This window comes from Tasmannia lanceolata, unplaced genomic scaffold (assembly GCF_043159265.1).
Source record: "Tasmannia lanceolata isolate RefF3 unplaced genomic scaffold, GAP_Taslan_0.1 ptg000012l, whole genome shotgun sequence".
Lineage (NCBI taxonomy): Eukaryota > Viridiplantae > Streptophyta > Magnoliopsida > Canellales > Winteraceae > Tasmannia > Tasmannia lanceolata.
The window spans coordinates 53,023,178-53,036,254 of record NW_027518689.1 but is presented as its reverse complement, the minus strand read 5'-3'; the positions used below and the strand labels follow the sequence as shown (position 1 = coordinate 53,036,254).

The window sequence follows — 13,077 nt, the reverse complement described above, 5'->3', positions numbered from 1 at the left end:
GTTTGCATAGTCAAACAATCAAATTCATCCTATTCTTTCAAAGAAGTTTTCTCAAAAGGATAATTACCATTTTCCAGAGGACATGAAAATTAATAAAACAGGGTCAAATAAAGATTGTGGACACAATTTATAGCATTATGAAAATTTGAAAAATGATTTTCTTTGTCAAATGTAAAACCTGATATGATGAGATTAACCAATTCTTCATTTGTATTAACAATTTGTTCATATTATTAAAATATTCTATGCCTTTTGGACAATCGACATCAAAACTCACAACTTACATATTCATTTACTTGATAATAACTTTAAAATTTTCAATCTAATCATTGGTGATTCTTCTTAAAACCACACCACAATTAAATCAGTGAAATCATGGGAAAACTGTTTCTAGGTACTCAAACTGAAACTCTAACACAAATCATGTCCTCCCATCTTAACAAAACACAAGCCTTCAACTGTTTCATAATATACATGTCAGTAATAGAAAACGAAACATTTTCTATACTCCAACTTATCATAGAAACTTCACTTGAACTAACATATTCATCAAACTTCACTAATCATAATATTACCTAGTCAAATCTCATGGAAATAAGATGATTTATTATAATTCCTGCACATCTGTGTCCTTGGACAAAAGTATTTAACACAGAATATCTCAACTAAAGAATATGTACAATAAAGATGTAAATTTAATTAACAATTTCAATGATTCCAAACATCATACAGTATAAGACATATGTATGAAGTACATTATGCAAACTTAAACATCATTCAACCTTCTGAAAACTATCTAATATAAAGGAAGCAGACCAGCTTATTTATGACAATCATGCTAATATTACCTTAATCTAAACATAATAATGCTATTTTTAACAAATTAAACGTGAATAGATTAAATGCCATACACAAATATCATTGACCAAAACGCCTTTTATCAAAAGCATCCGAGCCCCAAAGCTCATCCCAACCTCTAAAACCTTCGTATGCAGAGTGGACCACGTACAAGTAGATGCAGGGCCCATGTACGAGATTGTATCTTTTTCCAAATTTGGCAAAGGTGAATAGTCTCACATCAACCAAAATAAAAGATTACTTTGTTCCGTAAGTCTATAAATGCATTTACTTCTCCCGATAATGGATCTGGACTTTTAGAAGGTTTCCTAATAGTAAGAGTCCTCAAGAAGGATGTACCACAAGTGGAAATCCCAAAAGAGGAAGATTCCCACAAGGGGCCCACATAAGGGGAGTTTTCATGACCAAACTCCTTTGTGGCCCTAAAAAGGTAGAGATTCATGCTTAAATTTTGCTAATCTCGCATGGTGATTCCATATTGGGGTAGCTCGGATCTGCACCAATTGAGGCATTGGACCGTTAGAAAGCTTGGACTGCTTGAGGGAACACCACCACGCCCGATTACTGCATCAACCACGCTACAAGGATATTCCCTTCACTTAAGCTCTAATTGTCTATTAATTAAAACAAGGGATTAATCAATTAGACTTAATTAGTATAACGAATAAAGATCCAAGAACCTTGGCCCACCCATAGATTGGGGTAGAGCGGCCTTTGGACTTGGGTCCATTTATGGCCCAAATCCCAACACCCCAGCCCACATCCATGGGGCCCATAATCCATGAATTAGGATTAGGTTAATTAGGAGTAAAAGATGCCAAATTATCATTAGGATTTAAGTTAATTCGAATTAAATGAGGCAAATAGGGCTTTCAGGCAGTGGGTTAGCCCATGCCCCAATTCCTTAGGCTTAGGCCTACATACTCTCTCTCTCTCTCTCTTGAAGTTTAATGAAAAAATCTATGAGGAAAATGGATTAAATCATATGGATCAGATGGAAGAAGAAGGGAAGAAGGGGAAACAAGGTTAAGGTATGCAAACTAGAAACTGAGAGCATAGACACCCCTTTTTTACTTGCTCCTACTCAACATGGATTTGGCGCTCCATCCTGTGGAGGCTAAGTTACAGGTGCAAGCCCCGAAAGATTCTCCTGTGCAGGAAGGATGGTTGCGGTCCACATTTATAAGTATAGGTCAATAGACAAGTGCAGCTTGTTGGAGATGTCTCAAGTTAGAGATGGTTGCGGTCCACATTTATAGGTAAAGGTCAATCTAAGGGAAAAGCTTCAGTGCCTACAAGTTGGAGATGTTGCACCCGAAAGGAATTACAAGATAGCAACAATTCTCTGGTTCCCCTTGAGGATCAAACAACTCGAATAGAGAACTTGTAGATTAGAAAAGCCAATAGATTGGGGTTTCAAACTAAACATCGACTCAGGCCTTGAGAAAAACAACAAAGCAATGGGAGGCATTATCAGGGATACTTATGGCTTTATTCGAGGTATCTTTTCCATAAACACAAACATTGAAGAAATCTTTGCTTTGAAGTTTAGGGAAATTAATCAAGGGGTCTTGTCTAAGCGAAATACATGGAGGGTGCAGACCTATGGATTGAATCGGATTCACTCCATTTAGCGAATGTCATTAAAGGAAGCTACAAATTCCCCTAGAAAATGGTCCCAATCCTTTCCAAAAAAGTATTGCATGCATGGAGAAAAGCCAATTCAACAACATATTTTTATCCAAAATTTATTATTCATGTAAAGGGGATGACATCCCACTCCCTATCATCCCCCCATGCATTTTAGATATTGTAATAGATGATAAATTATGGATCCTTGTACGAGAATGTAAAATTTTCATTTTTTTCATGATTAATACAATGGTGGGGTCCGGCCAAATCCCATCTTGCCCATAAAAAAAGGTTGGTCAGAATATGGAAAAAGATTTAAATTCCTTTGAACCTGAAGATGATGTTGCGAATATAGATGATCTGCACAATGTGCATGGTGCCTAAAATATAATTGTAGATTAGATCAGATCAGATCAGATCTTGGTGCTTAGAATAACGCAACATATGAGTGCTTGATCGAATTGACAATGGATGTTGTTTTGCCAGGTTGTTAATTGAATCAGAATCTAATGGTTGACAATTTTGAACCTGTTCCCAAAAAAATGGAATTGGATATTTGTTCGGATACGTGTGGGTGATGGTGCAGACTGCATTTCCCAATGGGATATCATAGATCATTATCATGTAGAAGAATCTGTGGTTGTGAATACTAATGAAGGTGTTATTCATGAATTTGGAATAATTTTGAGCAGAACTGGCATATAATTATCCTATTGCATCAAGATGTGGAAGCATAAGTAATCCGAGGGGTGGAGTTCAAGTTGGAAGGGTTGTAACTCCCGGGACATGAAATCACGTAGAACAAAAATTTTCTTGTCAATTTTGCCTAGACCGGGCAAAATGGTACCTGTACCCACGGGTACACCTGGCCTATAGCAAAATTTGCGGGTACGGGTACCAATTTTGTTACCCGTCAAAAAAAAAATACTCGCACTCGGCCCGTACCCATGACCAGCGGGTGGGTCTGGGTCAGGCCCTACTACCCGCGGGCTACCCGTAAAACTAGGGTTAGGTTTTTTCTTTACTTTTCAACTTTTCATTCTTTAGTTTTCAACAGAAGAATCAATTCTTTTTTTTTCTACTGTAGCACAAAATGAAACCCTAGCCCAACCTCTCGAGATAGCATTCCCTCTCTGACCACAGTCGATCGCCGACCACCGGCCACCACCTCTCCCATCACCTTTCGTATCTCCGTCCTCTTTAAAACTAAACCTCTGCAACGAAATCCCTACAAAACGAAACCCTAGCCCAACCTCCTCACCGTCCATTCTGGAAATTCTTTGTGAGCTTTTTTTTTCCCAATTCATGGTATTGGAGGATGAAACCCACTCGTATTGTAGGGATTAGGGTTTAGCTAAATGTATGCTCCTCATCTTTGTTATTTCTGATAAATGTATGCTCCTCTTGGTGAGCTTTTTTTCCAAGTATTGGGGGATGAAACCCACTTATATTTTAGATTTTAGGGTTTAAGTAAATGCATGCTCCTCATCTTTGTTCTTTCTGATAAATATATGCTCATCTTGGTGAGTTGCTTTTCTTTTTCTTTTTTCATTCCAGGTATATGGGGATGAAACCAACTTATATTTTAGGGTTTAGGTAGATGATGTATGCTCATCCTTTTGGTGAGGGGTTATTATTATTTTTTAGCCCTTAATTTTGTGATTGCAGGTATTGGGAGCTGAAACCTACTTCGGTTTTATATTGGGTTTTTTATTAATGCATTCTGCTATCCTGTTAAGGTGTTTTTTTCCTTAATTTTTGCCTTTCTTTGTCATTGCAGGTATTGGGGGCTGAAACCCACTCCAACGGACCAGATCCAATAACTTCCACAGCATTTAGTGGGTTACGCGCGGGTTTACCCAACCCACGCGGGTTGGGTACGGGTACATGAAAAACCTACCCGTAGAATCTCGCGTATTTTTTACCCGTACCCACGGGTATGGTACCCGCACGGGTCATACTCGTACACGCGCGGGTTACCCGTTTGCCGGGTCTAATTTCACCCATTAAACCAGGAACCTAGGGTCTAGATGATCTGATGGTGATTCAAATAATAATATAAGACATAAATATACCTTTGTGGCTGACCGTAATATCAGCCTTTGCTTGATCTACTCCTCAAACTGCCACGAACGATCTGATCGCCGCGGATCCGCAAGTTGAATCGATGGATTCCTTTAAATTACTCGTAGGGAAGGAGAATAACTTTTATTCTATGATGTGGACTAATTAAATTAGTAAGAAGGATGGCAATATGAAATTCCATTGGAGGAGCTTTAATGGTTTTCCAAAAACCTTGAAGTAAGAGAAGATAACTACAAGAGAAAATTAGAAGAGAGAGAAGAATTTTTGGACGTTCTCCCAATTAGGGGAGAACGTTTTTCTAGCTTCTCAAATCAGTCCCAAACGTCCACCTGTTTATGTTTATATAGCTTGTATTCCCTTTTTTCAAGTTTCCTAAACTTTTTCCTTAAAAATAGGAAACTAGTCTTATTTTACTTTTATGAAAAATAGCACTAAAAGCATAACAATGTGTCATACATTTTCTCCTAACAATATGGGCGTGAACTTCAGCCCAAGTTGGGCGCGAATTCCACTTTGGAAAAGTGGGTTGCTTTGTTTAATATTGTATGCTATTTTTCCTCCAAAAAATCTCCTTAGAAATTTCCAATATTCTCTCTTTGTTACTTTTCCTATCTTTTCTCCTAAATAGAAGGAAAGAAGTTTTTGAAATCAATTTAGAATATAAAATAAAAGTGAAAAACATGTAGCTCTTCCATATGGGGCGTTTTTGCATTGTAGGCCCACCCTAATGCAGGTGGATTCCTACTATAATGATGCTGGCCAATTTTCGACTCCATTTGGACTATTAAATGGTTGAATTAGAAAAAATCATAAACTACAAAGTTGTATCCCTTTAAAAGTTCTTCAAAGTGAGTACTTACACACTCAATTTGGCTAAGAGATTAGAGAGTCATGACTGTTTTAGTAAAACGAGTTTATAAGCTTGTTATTTAAATTTTCTAATTAAATAAATCTATTTCCTCCCATCCAATGGGATAAAAGCTCCATCCATAATATTCTATAATACCCCTAAGTTAAAATTTAACTCTTTGGGTTTTTCAAATGCGTCCTACAGTGTGTACACACTAAAGGAACTACGCAAATATTCTCCCTCGCATCAAATGCGACAAATCTAGTCCGTCCGTGCAATCTAGTAAATGCGAGACCCTTATCCAAAGGATATAAATGGGTCATTCGAGCTGTGAGTAGGATCATTACAGGGATCCGACAGTCGATCCTGTAAAACCCAATAATGGGCCTCACTGCAATCTTGCTCTGTAGTTAACAACTACAATCGCATTGGACCAGTGGCCTCCATCGAGACGTAACCCTAAAGATGACCGTCAAATCATCATACTCCTAATCACAGCTAATATGTGCAAGTCCTTTCTCTATTCCTCATATACTAAGTTGGGTCCTACGAGGGGTGGACAACTACTACCCATGGACCCACTCATGGTATACCTTCCAGTCAAACAGTTAGAGCCCACAAATGCATTAGATGTCATGAAATTAAACCTTTATTAATATTAATGTGATAAGATATACGAAATGTATTGGCTTTTAGGGCACTAGCTCTAACAGTTCAACATGGCGGCCTACATCATAATGATTCAAGTAAGAAGATTCATAGAGTTCAAGGATTATTGAAACACGCTTTCAGAGATAGTGAGGTGAACCAATGGAGAGATATTGCCAAACAGTGACAAGTATTTAAAAAAAAGGAACCAATATTGAACATCTTGCCTATGGTACGGGTCTAGTACGAACTATCATGTCTCCTCGATTTACACTGCCATCTTATTTTATTTTTTTTTAAATTCATTTTTCTCAAAAATCATCTTACAATACAAATGTATTCCACGTCATTTTTTGCAATCATATATTTAGTTCATTTAATCTTACATAGTACAAATTATACCCTAATATACTTATTTATCTTTTCATGACTAATAATTTTCACCTCTCAATCTCTCATGTCATTTGGGGCAATCCCATTGTAATATTTTTTTCCTATTTATTTAGTTTTAAGTACTTTTTCACACTTTTTCTCACTATGTACTGGCACTCTTCAATTTAACTCTTTACTTCACTTATTCACCCATTAAACTTTTCATCATATGCTAAGATAATTTTGTATTTTCATACTTAAAATTCTTCAATTTCTTATCTATCAACTTTTGGTACTTATTTTCTCATTATCCATGGCATTTATAAGGAAAGTACAAAAGAACGAGACAACTCTCATAATTGTTCTCACCATTAATGCTTGTCAAATCAACTGAAGATCCCAATTCACCGGATTTTAATTGATGTTGTTACCTCATATCCTTCTGTAACAACCCTAAAAAAAAAAAAAAAAAAAAAAAAAAAAAAAAAAAAAACTCGGAATTCCGAGAATTTCCGAGAACTACTGGAGAGATCTCGGAACTCCGAGAAAATAACCTCGGAATTCCGAGAAATCGGACAGTAGTTTTGGAATCCGGTTCTCGGAACTCCGAGAGCATTTCTCGGAACTCCGAGAAAATGCCTCGGAACTCCGAGAATGTCGCGGATTGAGAATCCGAGAGTTTCCAAACTCTCTATGAAGTGCCGATTTCCATCCTTTTTGGGTGAGTTAACACCCAAACAAACCCTAAAAAGATTCATGACCATATATATACACTATCATAACCTAATGTTCTTCATAAATCAAAACCCTAAAACCTAAGGAGAGTAAGAAAAGGAGAATTCAAGGAAAGGGAGAAGAAGGAAGGGCTTTCAACTCCAAGATCCATCAAGCTTCATTCAATTCTCTCAATTCAAGTAATCAATCACATCAATCAAACCAATCCATTCAAAGGCAAAGGCAAGATTTCGGATTATGTTTTGTAATCTACACTATAACTAGAGTTCTTGAAAATTTAGATAAAACCTCTTATGTTTTTGTTTCTTGATTCTTGAATCCAATTCATGGCTTTCATTGAAAACCCACAACCCTATGATGGAGATGATTTAAAGGCCATAGTTTCATATACCCTTGATACCATTTCCCTCGTACCCAAAAAGGGGCGAGAAGGTCAAAAGAACTACGTGAACTCCTCGTACAAAAACAGTGCGAAAGGTATCCTCGTACAAAAACAGTTCGAAGGTTATAATTCTACATGGGTATCATTGTGTATAGAAATTAATGGGGAAGGAAAGGGAAGAGCATAGTCTCTAAACGATTTTAGAACCTTAGATTCTAATGACTAGAGCAATAGTCTCTAATGAACAATCATATTGAACAAAGAGTCCTATTTTGCAAATTCAAAGGTGCTATCAGAAAAACCTCTATATTATTGCTTATTGTTGCACCAAATACCATGTCTTTCTTGATATGCTAAATTTCTTTGATATGCCTCTAATATGAGATGATTATATCTTTACATCTTCAATTGCCTAAGTTAAGTTTTATTACTCTGCATAACCGTTATTCTTGCATCCTGACCTTTAAAACTTTTCAACAGACTTTAATGGCGAAAATCCAGAAAACCAGCAAATCGATCAAAACGAAGGAGCATTTGCTGATGAGATGACCTAGGCAATGGGATGGGGAGAGATGGCATAGTTTAGGCAGTTATTTATTTCTTTTAGTTTTCTTTCCAAAGTCCTTTGGGGCATGGATATTTAAATTTGGCAAATTTGTGGAGTTATTATTGAAAGTATTGGAATAAAATTCTCTTCCCTTATTTTTGTCTCTATTTCATTAAATAAATGATTTGTTTTTAACTAAGACTTCCGCTGTATGAAAGAATGAATGTGTTTTGTGCCTCTTTTATTTTTTTTGAGAGGCGTAGCAATCCGGATTTTCGGGGCTCGTTTGCTCTGTTTTATAAAGAGCTAGGCTCAGAATTGCCTCAAAATTTAGCCTGAGAATCCGGGTCGTTACAGAGGTGGTATCAGAGCTTATCTAGGTTAGTCAGTGAGGAACCTAGTGCGAGTCTGGGTATATGTCTAAGGTTGAGTAGTTGAACCTAATTAGCTAAAGTACAACCTAACCACAATTTACATGATCATAATTAAATTAAGTAAATTAGAATTTTTATGAACTAACAATTGTGTGTTCTTTTGACAGATGGATCAAAGAGAGTTGCGAGGTAATGCTAGGAGAGGTCGTGGTGGTGCCCATGTTGGTGAAGGAGAAGATCCTTTACTCATGATTGCTGATCTCCTTAGAGGTCAAGCTCAGGCACAGGCTGCTAACCAAGCAGCTAATCAGGCCGCTTTGCAGAGCATTGCAACCACTCTAGCAGCTCGCCATGCGCCTGCAGCAGATCCGACTAAGCTGCACAGGCAGTTCAGGGACTACAGGCCATCGGAGTTTACAGGAGTGGGAGACCCTTTGGTTGCAGACCACTGGATTTTGGAAGTGGAAAGCATATTTGAAGTAATGGAGTGCAGCGATATTCAGAAAATCCGTTTGGCTACCTTTTTACTAAAGGACCAAGCAGGAGTGTGGTGGAGATCCTTACTGCAAAATTATCCTTATGCTAAGAATGAGACGTGGACCGAATTCAAAGTACGATTCAACAACCAATTCTTTCCTAACCATGTTAAGAGGGAATTGGCATCTCAGTTTGCGTCTCTGAAGCAGGGATCTTTGACTGTGGCTCAGTATGGAGCCAAGTTTAGGCAGTTGTCGAGGTATGCACCTGGCTATGCCTCTACAGAGGAGGATAAAGTTTCGAAGTTTGTTGACAACCTTCGCCCATCTCTTATGGCGAAAGTTGTTCTTCATGAACCTCAGACTTTGGTAGAAGCTTGCGCGAAAGCCGAGATGGCTGAGCGTAGTGAGAAAGTGATTATGGCCGCCAGAATGCCGCCATCAGGGAGCAGGAATCAAGTGCCGCCGCCTAAGAGACAGAGAATGGAAGATGGAGTTCCTGCAAGGGTTCCTTGTGCTATTTGCGGAAAATTTCATGCTGGAAGGTGTTGGAAGACGATGAATGTCTGCCACAACTGTGGAGACCCGAGTCACAAGATTTTGGAGTGTCCTAAGCCTACATTTAGGGACACGAGACCTCAAAGGCAGCAGCAGAATTTTCAGCCAGCAATGAATCAGGGGAACCGAATTAATAATAATCAGCAGCAGCAGAAACCCCCAGCGCAGCAGCAGCAGCAGAATCAGTGGAAAGGGTATCAGAATCGCCAGCAGAATCTGGAGAAGAGTGCATCTCAAGCACCTGTCAACCGAGTCTATGCGCTTAATCAACAAGACGCTGATGCCTCCGACGCAGTCATTGAAGGTCAGCTTTTTGTTAATAATACATCTGTGCATATTCTTGTAGATTCTGGCTCTACCTTGTCATTCATATCGCCAATTTTTGCGAAAGAACTGAATTTGACCCCTATTACTCTAAATTTCCCTTTGAGAATTATTACTCCTTTAGGAGATGATGTAATTACAAATTTAGTGTGTAAGGGATGTATTATAAAGATAGGTGGTAGAGAGCTTTTGGCTGATTTAGTGCTATTGGAGATGAACGATTTTAGAGTTATCCTTGGTATGGATTGGCTAGCAGCTTATCATGCTAATGTGGATTGCTTTCATAAAATCGTGAAATTTGCAATTCCTGGAGAAGAAGAAATCATTTTTGAGGGAGTGAAGCGCCCTATGAAGAAGATTAAAGTAATTGCAGCTGTGAAAGCTCAGAAGTTGATCAATAAAGGATGTGAATGCTTTCTGGCTTTCATGGAGAAGGAAGAAGTCGGTATTGAGTTGTCTGTTTCAGACATCCCTGTGGTGAGGGAGTTTCTGGATGTCTTTCCAGAAGACTTTGAATTACCTCCCCACCGAGAGATCGACTTTACTATCGATCTTGTGCCAGGGACCGAGCCTATTTCTAAAACACCTTACAGAATGGCCCCGGCTGAATTGAAAGAATTGAAGGAGCAGTTATCAGAATTGTTGGAGAAGGGATTTATTAGACCCAGTTCATCCCCATGGGGAGCTCCTGTGCTATTTGTGAAGAAGAAGGATGGTAGTCTTCGCTTGTGCATTGACTACAGGCAGTTGAATAAGGTGACTATCAAGAATCGTTATCCTCTTCCTCGGATAGACGATCTCTTTGACCAGTTGCAAGGAGCTACTCATTTCTCGAAGATTGATTTGAGATCTGGATATCATCAGTTGCGTATCAGAGACGAGGACATTTCAAAGTCAGCTTTTCGTACTCGATACGGTCACTATGAATTTGTCGTAATGCCGTTTGGATTGACAAATGCACCAGCCATATTTATGGACTTGATGAATAGAGTATTCAAGCCATTTTTGGATCAGTTCGTGGTGGTATTCATAGATGACATCCTTGTTTACTCGAAATTTGAAGAGGAGCATGCTAAGCATTTGGGACTTGCATTGGAGACTTTGAGAAAGAATCAGTTGTATGCAAAATTCTCTAAATGTGAGTTTTGGCTCGAGCGTGTTACATTTTTGGGTCATGTGATATCAAAAGAAGGAATTGAAGTGGATCCTACTAAGATTCAAGCAGTTACTTCTTGGAAGCAGCCTACCAATGTTACTGAGATCAGAAGTTTCTTGGGTCTGGCCGGGTATTACAGGAAGTTTGTTGAAGGCTTTTCAATTTTAGCTGGACCTTTGACTAAATTGACCAGGAAGAATGTTAAATATGTTTGGAATGAAGAATGTGAAAGCAGTTTTCAAGAATTGAAGAAAATATTGACATCAGCTCCAGTTTTGATACTTCCTACCGCAGAAGGAGATTTTGTGGTGTATAGTGATGCATCATTTCGAGGTTTGGGTTGCGTGCTCATGCAATCAGGCAAGGTCATTGCCTATGGTTCGAGGCAGTTGAAGAAGCACGAAGTGAATTACCCAACTCATGATCTGGAATTAGCAGCAGTGGTTTTCGCTTTGAGGATATGGCGACACTACTTGTATGGTGTCAAGTTTGAGGTTTTTACAGATCATAAGAGCCTCAAGTATCTTTTTGATCAGAAAGAGCTGAATATGAGACAGAGAAGATGGGTTGAATTTTTGAAGGATTATGACTTCACCTTGAGTTATCATCCAGGCAAGGCTAATGTAGTGGCTGACGCTCTTAGCCGACAAGAACACCCTATGATGGCCTGTTTGATGATGGAAGAATGGGAATTGCTTGAGCGGTTCAGAGATTTAGATTTGGGAACTTGCGAAATTGGCGATAAATCCTTTATTGCTAATATTCGAGTTCGGTCGAATATCATAGAAACTGTTAAAGCAGCTCAGATAGATGATGAAGGAATTTTGAAATTAAAGGCTGAAGTTGATTCTAAACCAAAGTTTTCAGTAGGAGAGGATGGATGTTTGTTCTTTAAAGACAGAATTTGTGTGCCAGCTAAGGAAGAAATCAGAAAGGACATTTTGGATGAGGCACATAAGTCTCGTTACACCATCCATCCAGGTAACACAAAGATGTACCAAGACTTGAAGAGGAATCTTTGGTGGAGTGGAATGAAAAGGGACATTGCTGAGTATGTTTCTAAATGCCTAACTTGTCAGAAAGTAAAGGCAGAGCATCAGAAACCTGGAGGTACATTGGACCCTTTGGAGATTCCCATGTGGAAATGGGATAGCTTGTCCATGGATTTTATCATGGGTTTACCCAAATCGAAGAGCAATTGTGATGGTATTTGGGTGATTGTGGACCGTCTTTCTAAATCGGCTCATTTCATTCCGATTAAGAAAGATTGGAAGTTGGAAAAGCTTGCTGAAACATATGTGGCTCAGATCGTTAGGTATCATGGTGTGCCCTCGACCATAATCTCTGACCGAGACTCTCGTTTCACTTCGGGATTCTGGAAGAGCTTACATTCTGCTTTGGGTTCGAAGTTGAGTTTCAGTACAGCATATCATCCTCAGACTGATGGTCAGACTGAAAGAGTAAATCAGATCCTTGAAGATTTGTTGAGAGCTTGTGTTCTAGATTTTGGTGGAGATTGGGAGAAGCATTTGCCTCTATGTGAATTTGCTTACAACAACAGCTACCAGCAGAGTATTCAGATGGCTCCATTCGAAGCTCTATATGGCCGTGCCTGCAGATCACCTTTGTGCTGGGCTGAAGTTGGTGAGAAGCAATTGCTTGGATCAAAGTTGGTTCGAGAGTCGACTGAAAAAGTTGCATTGATTAAGGATCGTTTGAAGATCGCGCAGAGTCGACAGAAGAGTTATGCCGATCAGCGGAGGAGAGATTTAGAATTCGCTGAAGGCGATATGGTTTTTGTGAAGATTTCGCCGTTCAGGGCAGTAATGCGTTTTGGAAAGAAAGGGAAGTTGACTCCTCGTTTTATTGGACCCTACCGAATTGTGAAAAGGATTGGGGCAAGAGCTTATAAATTGAAATTGCCTTCTAATTTGGAGCGGATGCATGATGTTTTTCATGTATCGATGCTTCGATTGTATCATCCCGACCCTTCACATGTTTTGGCCGAGGATGATGTCGAGCTTCAAGAAGATTGGTCTTTTTCTGAAGGACCTGTGAAGATTTTAGATCGAGAAGAGCG

The 13,077-nt window shown here is 38.9% G+C and overlaps 1 protein-coding gene across 1 annotated transcript in view; it reads left to right on the top strand.

Moving 5' to 3' along the window:
* Positions 1-11,040, top strand: part of LOC143888936 (uncharacterized) — a 32,506-nt gene extending 21,466 nt beyond the window's left edge. Inside the window, exons 2-3 of the mRNA XM_077393316.1 lie at positions 8,651-10,959; positions 11,031-11,040. Of these exons, the coding sequence (XP_077249431.1) occupies positions 8,651-10,959; positions 11,031-11,040 (2,319 nt within the window). The remainder of the gene's footprint in view (positions 1-8,650; positions 10,960-11,030) is intronic.
* The last annotated feature ends 2,037 nt before the right edge of the window (positions 11,041-13,077 follow it).